Source organism: Neolamprologus brichardi, chromosome 2 (genome assembly GCF_056152115.1).
Source record: "Neolamprologus brichardi isolate AB-2024 chromosome 2, ASM5615211v1, whole genome shotgun sequence".
NCBI classification, from domain to species: domain Eukaryota; kingdom Metazoa; phylum Chordata; class Actinopteri; order Cichliformes; family Cichlidae; genus Neolamprologus; species Neolamprologus brichardi.
Window position 1 is genome coordinate 23,738,604 of NC_142105.1, and position 11,754 is coordinate 23,750,357.

General features: G+C 42.5%; 1 protein-coding gene across 1 annotated transcript; it reads right to left on the minus strand.

Moving 5' to 3' along the window:
• Positions 1-4,450: 4,450 nt before the first annotated feature.
• On the minus strand, positions 4,451-11,364 carry znf711 (ZFX family zinc finger ZNF711). The gene is made up of 8 exons (XM_006781577.3): positions 11,197-11,364; positions 10,069-10,152; positions 9,873-9,973; positions 8,433-9,269; positions 8,191-8,337; positions 7,921-8,100; positions 7,492-7,626; positions 4,451-7,315 (listed from the first exon to the last, which is right to left on the minus strand). Exons 3-8 carry the CDS (start codon positions 9,949-9,951, stop codon positions 6,135-6,137), a joined length of 2,559 nt encoding a protein of 852 aa, XP_006781640.1. The 5' UTR covers positions 9,952-9,973; positions 10,069-10,152; positions 11,197-11,364; the 3' UTR covers positions 4,451-6,134.
• Between the last annotated feature and the right edge of the window lie 390 nt (positions 11,365-11,754).

An 11,754-nucleotide genomic window follows, 5' to 3' on the forward strand; every position in this document is an offset into this window, starting at 1 on the left:
GAGAGAATATCTAGACTGTTTTGAGCTGATAGAAAGCCATAAGTAGCTCCTCCGCATACAGTGTTGCAACCAACGTATGTGGAAGAGCATCTCTGAACACAGAACATGTGCACCACACTGAGTGCCACTTCTGTCAGTTAAGAACAGGAACCTTGAAGCTATAGTTTGCTCATCAGAATTGGACAACAGAGGACTTGCTTGCTCTGATGAATCTCAAATTTTGCAAACTCAGATGGAAGGGTCAGAATTAGGTTTACTCAACATGAAAATACAAATCCATACTGACTTGCATCAATGTTTAAGGCTGCTGCTGCTGGTGGGGTAATGGTGTGAGGGATGTTTCCCTGCACACTGGTCCACTGTGTGCACTTGGTTCCAGCTGAGCATCATTTAAAAACCAAAATCTGCCTGAGCATTGCTGCAGACGTCCATCCCTTTGTGGCCAGAGTGTACCGCTCTTCTGATGGCTGCTTCTAGCAGAATAACACACCATATTAAAAAGCCCAGATCAACCTTTCCTTTTATTGAACCAGTGAGAAAATGTTGCATTCAAAGAATTGACCCTTAACTTTCTGGTATGTTGAAATTATCCCACCGCACAGACTAGACTGTTATGGAGCTTCATCATCATTAAAGTCACGTAGAAAAAAATGTCATCTGAAATTATAATTGCACTTCCCAGCTTTTAAACATATTTCTTACTGAGTAATCACCAAAGTTTAAAGACGCCAGTAGGTAGCACAGACTCGTGTAGTCAACAGGCTACCTAATCTCTCTCCCTGTCTTTTCAATTTCGGCTGTGTCCACCACACAGATCCTTCACTGACAAATAAGCAGGCCAATTTTGCCTCTTTCCAAGCAATCTGGCAGTAATTTCCCCGAGGGCCTTTGGTCTCCAGCTGGCTTTCTGCACAGCAGCCTCACGCAACAGTCTGGATTGGACAACTCCCGTTATGTGGGCCACCACAGGATATGGAGGTAATGTGGCAGTGCTGTCTGCCAATGAAATGAGTTGATGAAGCGGTCCCGGCTCCATTTGCTGTTCATCTTCACTGAAATATGCAACAGCAATATGCTGCCTAACACCAGAGTCCTGTGGAGTCCAGACTAAATTATATCCAACATAAAACGCTCCAGTGCAGAACCACATCTAAATATTTGGAGTTATTAACTCCTACTGAACCATGCCAGCGACTGAAAATGACTGATTAATATAAATACAGTATTTGTGCATGAATCAGAACCTTTCCCCCCCCCTTCCTTGTACTGCCCATTTCATCATTCCAATCACATCTATGTAACAGACATCTACACTGATCCTGAAAACTAGGAACAAAAATGACTACATCAAATAAATTAGTTTGACCTTCTGCGACGGTTGGATTATCTGTGTACGTCTGTCAATTCTCATAACACTGATGGCCGTCTGAGGCTGTTAGGTGTACTCTGCGTGTGTTTGATGCTCCGCTGATTTAAAATGGGCAGAGAAGTGGCTCGCACACCCGTGGGAGAGAGAGGCAGAGGTTTAGCGTACTTAGGCAGGAAAGGGAAAAATGTGCTTACTGTTGCTCAAAAAGTACGAATTCAGAATAAAAAAAACAAAACAACTCGACAGGCTCCTCGTGCTGAATTGGCAGACGATGTGATGCCGTGACAAAAGAACGGTTAACTCAGGGAGGATTTGTCTGCATATTGATCTCTGCATCCTCAGCAGTTTCTGCTGACAGCCGCACCTGTGAGTGATTTATGAGATATTTTGTGGATTTCACCAAAATGGTCAAGCTGTTGCATCCATTTCGCTTAGGTGTTTGTGGTGGCGGCGTAAACCCATCTGCATACCCTCATCTCCCTCACTAAGAAGCATCATCGATCCTTCACGACAGGAGATATGTGTTCAACACACGTCACGGAGATTTTTTATGTATTAATAAACGTCATCGTTCAGCTGAGCAAGTAAATCGTCTGTGGTACTCCATAAAGCCTGAAGATGCTTTTGTTTGCTTAATAATGAGACCACTGAATAATGACTCAGGGCTGACAGCAATCACTCTGATAGCTACACAACACTATAATTAAATCAAAGTGGATATTTAATCAGGAAAGTCAACTCCCTTCAGCCACCCTCGCACAACCTTTCCAAACTTTTTTTATTGAATCAGTTTGTTCCTGAGTTGCTCCTTTTCCCTCTTTAAGTGGATAGTTTAGTAATTTTTTTTTCAAATGAGGCGGTTTCCCCTTTCTCTCCCAAAACAAATTAAATCTTCTCACTTAAATATTAATGTCTCTGATGAATGTGGTTCAACATTCATCACTATTCATTACAGATCTTTCCCTTCCCTGACCTCAAAAATGACCTCAAAAAAAAAAAAAAAAAAAAAAAAAGGAAGAAAAAGAGACACAATCCTTTGATATAGTTGGACTTTAAAGAACTACATTCAGCAACCAGGAGAATAAGGGGTATCTGCAGAAGAATAGGTGCATCTATCCTGCTGCTTGCTGCCGAAACTGCTTCGAGCAAGAGTAACTCCAATAACCACTCTTAACAACTAAGTTATCCAAAAGAGCATCTATGAATCTATAACACATAAAACCTTGAAGCAGGTGAGTTGCAGCAGTAGAAGACCACAGCTTGTGCCACTCCTGACAGCTAAAAACAGGAAACTGAACCTACAGATCAAACGTGCTCACCAAAACTGGACAACAGAAGATTTGAAAAACGTCAGAATTTGGCAGCATCACAACATGAAAGCATGAATCCATACTGCCATCAAAGGTTGTGGTGTAATGGTGTGATGGATATTTTTCGCACACTTTGGGCTCTCAGGACTAGCTGAACATCATTTATATCCCACAGCCTGCCTGAGTACTATCCCTAGCAAGGTCTATCCCTTTGTGACTACAGTGCACCCATCATCTGATGGCTGCTTTTAGCAGGTTAACCATGTCACAAAACTCAAATCATCTCCAACTGGTTTCTTGAACACAACAATGAGTTCAATGTAGTCGAACGGCCTCCACAGTCACTAATCAATCCAACAGAGCTCATATGGCATGTGGTGGAACAGGAGTATGGACCAAAATATTACGGAATCCATGCCAAAAAGAATTAAGGCAACTCTAAATGTAAATGTGGATTTAACCCAGCGCAAGGAATGTGTACCTAATAAAGTGGCCAGTGACAGCATGTGTTTGATCCACAGTGAAGGGGTTGTTCTTTTCGTCAGTCCTGCTTTCAGGTAGATCTGCAAGCAACTTGCAAACAATATACCCTTTTGGGAGCACCACAATGGGAAAAGCAACAATGTAATGACATTAATGGTGGGTGAATTCAATGTAGCTGTTTTAGGTTCAAGGCCTCGCTGTTGTGCACATAGGCTCACTCTTAAACCTTTTATTTCTATTATGACAAGAAAGCTTCTTTGAAAAATTAGACTATTACAGTCTGTCTAACTTTCAGGGGCTTATAATAACAGTAAATTACTGTAATAATAAAACTGCACTAGGACCATTAGTTTTGTTTTTTTATTTCAGCGCGCAAAACCTGTTTTGTGACCCACACATGATGTGGATATAAGCAGACTGTTAGGCGACGAGTTCATAAAACAAGCTAAAATTCGCTTCTGTGGTTCTATCCTGCTGGGGAAGACTATTTTAGATTCACCTCATGTTTGAGGATTGTGCAACTGCGCCGGGTAGTTTTCCCCACACTGTTGTCTCAGCCTTGCACAAAGCCAACAAGGCTATGATCGCTCTTTGAAGCATCTCAGCTTGTACAGTATGTATCAGATCTACTTGCCAAGTTAAAGAGGCTCTTGAAGTTGCAGGATCCCGACGTAGTAGTTAAAAAAAAAAAACAACTAAATAAAGCAGCCTGGCCAAAGGGAGCTCAGGTTTCTCTTCAGCTTCTCTGTGCTGACACAAGTGGAAAAATATACATTCTGGGAGAGTGCAGGGCTGCTCTGCCTTCTCACAGTAAATCCTACATTTAAGCACAATTATGTGGGATGACAAGCTCGTGAAGCAGAGAAAGTTTGAATTCTCTTTAGCAATCAATCTCTAGACCTGAGTTGCTGAAGCTTACTCCATATTTCATCATCTATTAACGCCTGATGGTTGTACAATCACTGAATCACAGAAAATGCACTCTGTGCATGAAACTGATAAAGAGACAGCTACAACTACAGATAATCATTAGGTCCTATAAAGACATAGACTGATGCAAACTGGATAAATAGCGAGTTATAACTCCAATCCTTCATGTACTCCTGGCAGTAAGTTGAGTATTAAAACCTTAATGAGAAACGAGGATGCAAGACGCAGACTAGGTGAAGCGCTGATGTGGAAAATAAGGAAAAGCCAAACTGATTTACTGGTAATACAGTAGCTATGTGTAAATTTCCCTGTTAGCTTTTAACATTTCCTTCTTGTTAGACAGAAAGGACAAAAAGGGTAAAAAGATAATTGTTTATTTTGGTTCTTCCCCACCAGTAGTTTATCCACAATCAGACTGAAAGAAAATATAGACTAAGGTACACGAAATGCAGGGATTTTTTTTTAATATATACCACAATTAATTTCATGGAGACAGCATATGTGCATACTTTAAAGACTAATGCCAATATGATGAGCAATGACTTGAAGGAAATAATCCCGTGCTTGGGACTGGGTTGGGCTATTTGGGATTGTAGGGCTAGTGTCTGGGAAACTTGTTAGTGAGCACAAACAAAAACACAAAACCCAATCACTTATCCATAGAACAAAACAATAAGCGGTTTCACCCACCACTTTCAATGACAATTCAGTTGTGATGCAGTAATGATCGCTGCCCGCTCATTAGAGATAACACTCAAAAACAATCTTTACCTTTACCCACTCACAAAGCTCTGTATGTGTTTAATATCTTGGGATATTTCTATCTATTTATCTATACATATCCCCAGATAATAAACTCTCATACATGTCATTAAAATACAAAAACAAAATTATTAAAGTGCTTTCTACTGACTCAAACACATAATCTCTGAGAGAATGGCATTGATACAGCATGTTTGAGAGTTAAAAATCACTTATTTTCTGATTAGCGGTGTGCATCAGTGCTTAAAGGATAAAGATTAACGGATGTAAGGCATGATTGCTATCAAATGGTTATCTGTGTCATAGTTAACATCACACGTACTTACAGTGGCATTCACACGCAACCACGTCACTGGTTATTATATGTGAAGCCAACCATCTGTCAAGGTCATATATAATTATAATTATAATAATAATACACCAGTCAGAGATGTGTACACTAAAGGGATATTCTAACATACCAACTCCACCCTTCTGCTTCATGCTACTCTGCTGACCAGACAGTAGCATTTCTGATTCAACTTGTAAGACGTATTTAACTGAAAATAGTCTATACTGTTTTATACACGATTTGTTTAATGGGGCTCCAAGAGTTCAGGGTTGAGAGGAAAATCCAAAATGATGTGAGTTCAACGGTTAAATTTAATGAAACATATTTTTCAAGATGCATTATGTCTCAACATCAGTGACGAACCCATTTTGAACTTGTGAATGGCTCTGTTCATTAAAGACCAGATGGCATTAGAAAAGAAAAAAGAAATAAATGTCAGGGTAAAAGCTGGTTCATGAGGTCAAGATACTAGTTGGTACTATGGAGGCAAACTTCTCATGTACTTGTTCCACATCATCTGGAGAACTAGCATGACGTCCCCAAAACACCGCTTTTCTGTTTTACTAGACACAGTCATCATCTTGCAGCATTTCAGCTGAGTGGGTATAAAAATATAGACATTTGAAACCCTGAATATATGTTCATATGTGATTTTTTTTCTGCCACCGAAGACAATTTACAACTGTCCCACTCAGTGTACACACTGTCTTTTTTTTTGTTTGTTTTTTTCCAGATTTAACCCCCAACCTTAAACGTGTTCTTGCATTTACTCCTGGGGGCAGGAGGTTTAGACCCAAAACGACACAGAACACAGAACAGCAATTATAAATTTGTTTTCTTCATCAACTGCCTGCATCCATTATTTCTTTGTTAATACACTAAAATTACCTCTGGGTGTGTGTGACACAGATTTACTCGGTAAAGAGGAGTGTGTTTGTGTGCAATGACATTACATCAACATGTCTTTGTGATGCCTGGCTATGTGCTGGCTCTTCTCTGAAGGCCTCCTAAAGCCCTTGGTGCAGTAGTCGCAGCGGTGGGGGTAGTCCTTGGTATGGATAGAGATGACGTGGCGTTTGAAGCCAGAAGCGTCCGTACTGTTATACTCACAATACTGGCACTGATATACCTTTCTACCACTGTGCGTTTTCATGTGCTTCTTCAGCTCGGCGGGCTGCCGGAAACCTCGCCGGCAGCGCTTGCACTTAAAGGGTAGGTCCTTCGTATGCAGGGATAGGATATGGCGACTCAGGGTGAAAGTGTCGGGTGCATTGAAGTTACAATGCCGGCACTGGTGCACTTTGTTGCCTTTGTGTGTTTCCGCGTGTTTCTTCAACTCTGAGGGCCTGTGAAAGCCTTTCTCGCACACGTCACACTGATGGGGGAAGTCCTTGGTGTGAACTGAAATAATATGCCTCTTCAGGTCACTGGAGTTGGTGCTCTTGTGCTCACAGTGCGGGCACTGGTGGGTCTTGTGGCCCTGCACCATCTCTATGTGGCGCTGCAGTTCCCGTGCATCAGCGTAAGCCTGGGGACAGTGGCTGCACTTGAAAGGCAGATCTGCGCCATGCTTGCTCTTGATATGAGTCTTTAAGTTGGACTGGTCTGCACAGCGGAACTCGCAGTGCGGGCAGTGGTAGGGTTTCTCGCCTGTGTGGGTGCGCATATGTTTCTTCAGCTCTGATGGGTGACGGAAGCCTTTGGCGCACTCAACACACACATGTGCAAAGTTCTTACTGTGCACAGCCAGCAGGTGACGGTTGAGCAGGCCCTGCTCAGCTGTTTCATAATCGCAGTACTTGCAGTGATGCAGTTTGGGCTCCCGATCCTTGACAATGAGCTTGTCTGAGCCCAGTGGGCTAGACTCATGGTAGCGCCGCGCGTACTCTGTATACTCTGGAGATCGCTCATTGTTGTGGCTCAGGAGCTTATGACTCTCTAAGTGGTTGTGAAAGCTGATTTTCTTGTTGGTGGTAAAGTCGCAGTCTGTACACTGATACTTCTTCTTGAGCAGATGGTCCGGGTGGTTCTTCATATGGCATTTGAGGAAGCCCCGCGAGCGAAACTTCTTTCCACAGATGTGGCAAGGGTAGACGGTCAAAGGCATCCCATCTGGTCCAATGATAACAGCTGGACAGAGAAGTTTGAAAAAGAGAGAGTATGCAACATTGCAATCAACCATTATTATTCTAAGTTTTCCTCAAATGTGAATGATAAAATTATATACATTCAGACTTGCTGACAACACAGATAAAAATGATCAATTTATTGTATGTATCAGTATCAATATGACATGCTGATCCTACCAGTCTGACACTGCCGTGTTTCGCCTTTCTTCTTCTTCCTCGATTTGGTTTTGAGAGCACGGTTTGCACCCAGTCCCTCACGGATTTGCAAAAATGGTGTAGCTGCTCCATTCTTCACTTGATCAATTGTATTACCTGCACAGACATTGCAACACATAACACCCCAATAACAACAGAATGGATGACCTTGCCTTATTTCTACTATGATACTTTTTAAAACAACATCTGACTGCTAAGTCGTCTTTTAAACACATTTGCCACACATACTGACCCCAAACCATCTTGCTGATCATCTCATTTAAACAGAAATGCTGCAGCATAGCATCTTCTTCTTAATAATCTATTTTAGCAGTCATAGAACATGGTTTTATCTCAAACTACTAATTTAGGAAAAATTACCCATCTAACCCTTTCATAAAAAGGGCATACCAATGTCTTCATCTTCATCATCATCGCTGTCATCCTCATCATCCTCTTCTTCCTTTGGATGGTTCTTGACTGCCATGTAGACCATTTTGTCACGGCCGACTCCCAGTCTGCCCGATGAAGCTGCTTCCAAATCAGGATGGCCGTTCTGGTAATCATCCTCTGTTATTACCTCTGTCCCACCTTGAAAAAAAAACAAAAAACAAAAACTCAATGAGCCATATGACTTTTAACACAAACATGGCTGGATGTACTGTACTGAAGATCATTTACCCAAATCATCATCTGCTTCAGCTTTAAAGATGTAGACTTTTATGACCTCAGAGCCATCCTCCTCTTTGGAGTCTTTGTCTTCCATTACTTCAGTGCTGATCTCAAGGGGAGTGTCCCCTATGTCCAACTTTTCTCCCACTTCATCCACTTTAAAAAACAAAACAAAAACAAATACCAATGGTTATGCAAAATATTTAACTTTATAAAAAATCTTTGCCGTGTTATGTGCCAAGATATCTTACAGGAGATCATCAGGTAATCCTCGGAGCTACTCCTTGCATCATCATCCTCATCTGTCTGTAGGGGAACAGCCTCAGTTGGCAGCTGTTCGTGGATTATGGTCTCGGCATTGGCCTCGGTCACCATCAACCCTTCAGACACAAGCTGGTGGTCCAGTGTGTTGTCCTGGTGTTCAGACAGCAGCTCTGCCACAAACACCTGGTCTGGCATGTCGTCATGATGGTGGTTTGCGTCCTGTATGAGGTCTGAGGTCAGAACATGGTGGTGATGGGCGTCCAGGGCTTCCTCTATCGCAACTTCAGTCCCCAGGATATTTTCAGGCATGATTACACTGTGTTCTGAAGGCACCATGTCTTCAGTGCTCATTTCATGGGCCTCCACACCTTGAGACTGCAGACTTTCCACATCCACCTCCAGCCCCTCGACGACCTCAGCTTCTAGGCCCTCCACCTCCACTTCCTCTTCAAGGCCCTCAACAACATGGGCTTCCAGACCTTCCACATCAACCTCAGTTTCCAGGCTCTCCACCACTTGCGCCTCGAGACCCTCCACTTCCACTTCTCCCTCTAGGCCCTCAACAACCTGAGCCTCTAACTCTACCACCTGTGTCTGTAGCCCTTCAACAACTTCTGCCTCCAAGCCTTCTACATCTGCATGTAAGCTCTCCACTACCTCCGTCTCCAGGCCTTGAACAACTTGAGTCTCCAGACCTTCCACCTCAAGTCCGTGCTCCAGGAGGATGCCCTCGTCTGTCATGACATCAGAAAGCAGCATACCCTCTGGCACCGACACCACAATGTGCTCCCCATCAATGTGAGCCAGACCCCCCATGCCTGCAACTGATGATATAAAGAGTTTTTAAAAATCACAATTAAAGCTTGATATTAGTCAAATAATTGTGAAAGTGTGTCATTTTTTGTTAGTATAAGATAAAAATTGCAAATGTTTCAGTACAACTTTGCTAAGCTACGAAGCCGCACCGCTTGATGGATTGTCGGAGCATCACAGCTATCGTAGGCAGGAGCCTCGCGGAGTGATACGTAGTGCTTCAACATAATATTACCGTATTGTGTGTGTATAACCTCTTTTTAAGTTTTGTGGATATTATACATGGTTATGCTGAGGATATGTTGGCCAATTTCCACTGGAAATGCCTTTTGGTTAAACTGTCAGGAAGGAATTTGCATTTGCACTGTTAAATTTTTATATAACTTTAATGCACATGAAAAAACAGCTGCTTGTTTAAGTGAAAATACATTGATGTTTTGTTTTTTTTGCACTAATGAAGTTGTGGAGTTGTAAAGTATTTTGTCTTATGTCAATTATATCATTATCGCAAATTTCCAAATGTATATCGTGATAAATATTTTGGTCATATCGCCCTGCTCTAGCTAAATGCCAAATAAAACATGTGTATTAATTTCTCTTGCTAATTCGCCTACCAAAATCTTGCATGATCATAGCATGGGGCATCTTCAGCTCTTGAGTGTGCAGCTCTAACACCCCTCCTCCTTGATCCATGTCTTCACTCCGTAAAAACAGACTGAAAATTGCAGCACAGATTACATTAACCTTTACTTCATATACACTGCTAACAATAAAACCGAAAGGGAAAAAAATGCAGTTAGCATTACATACCTTCACATTTGACGACAGAAAATCTTTACAATAAAACCAACAGGATATCTGATGTGCTTCCTTCCATCAAGATACTGAATTATTCTGACAAAGTAAAAGAAAAGAAAATTATCACATGAGCTTGGGATTATAACTGAACACCAGCTGTTCATTTTTTGCAGAAATGCACAAATATTTGGCGTTGGGTTCATAAGAAAAGCACTAGTCTCTATTGCAAAATCTACCTCCGTAAGCCTTAAATACAGAACACAAACTTATTTTTAAACCGTGGACAGTTGTTGTTGTTGTTGACCACTGCCTCCCTCTACTGCCAATCAGGGGTACTACACGCATCTTCAACCTGAGGACAGATCGCTATATACACCTGGAGCTGGTTGAGCCTGATGGCCGGAGCGCAGCAGAGACAAAAGACTCAGTGTGCAGGGCGGGCGAGCTCGCATGCAGCGGCTCTGATAGCTTTTGGATAAGGACTCCTGCTTAATTTCGTGGGAGGAAATGCACTGTCGTCACATGACGATTTAAAATGAAGCAAATGTGTTTACAGCGGTCTGTAGCAGTGTTGTGGCTGTTAGTTTTCACATATTTATCCTTTTAGGGTAAAAAAACAACAAATGCAGTTCCGTTGCATTAATCGTTTCTGAAGTACTGTAGTGTTAAGTATCTACACAAAAATCACATATGCTCCCGAGTTTATGGCCGTCACTGAAACTACCACAGTTATGCAATGGCTACCGCCCTCCACCCACCGGAGCTAACTAGCAAGGAAGCTAGGACTGAGTCTCAAAGCGCCATTTTGTTTTAGCATAAAGGCTAATTCAAGGAGCGCGATAACCAGTCCAATACGTCGACGTAAGCAACGGTTACACATAACGTTATAATGCACATGTAGTCCCAAACTCACACAACAAACTATGATGACCAATGAGATCACTAGTTTTGCATTTCGCTCTGTTTTGTGCGGCGACTGCCGTCCGGTCAGCTAGCTAGCCTGCTAAGCTAGGTGGTGCAGCTTGTGCCGCATTATCTTCCATGTTGTTTTTCGAAAAGGCTGAAAGAGGCCCGCTACGTCCAACTGGGCCCATGCGTCTTATTCCACACTCGTTTTTGATCGACTCAGAATAATTTTACCTGATAACGTTGTCTTCTGACTCTATCGGCGTTTCTCCCCCTTCTCGGATTTGTCTGTTATTTTTTTGGTTTATTTTTGACGGTAAGCTAAGTGCGGCCTGCAGTTTTGGATCCCCGGGCACTCTTTGCTAGGCCTCGGCCAATCAGCTTGCTTCCTGACAAGCAGAGGGAGGGCGGGGGGCAGACAATGCGTGGCCTCGTTTACCGCTGATCCCTTACTATTTGCGTCATGCATAAGAGAGCAGAGTTACATTAACGCAGTCATTCTCTTAATCGGGACATGTTTAAAGCGGGCCTAGAGGAGCGAAATTCAAACATTACCACAGTAACAAATAAAATAAACATTTATGTGCTTGTACTGTGTGCGCTCAGACTTTGCCTGCGAAGATGAGGCCTGTAGGCCATTTTGTCACAAGGGGTGGGTAGTAGTTGAGCACTCATTTGAGAAGTGGTTGGTAAGCACCCAGGAAATATCCGGGACATGGTAACGGTACTGCCGCTGCTATTGCTTGTGCTGCATAGTGTGACTAATTAGCCTTTCATACAGAACAGACCACG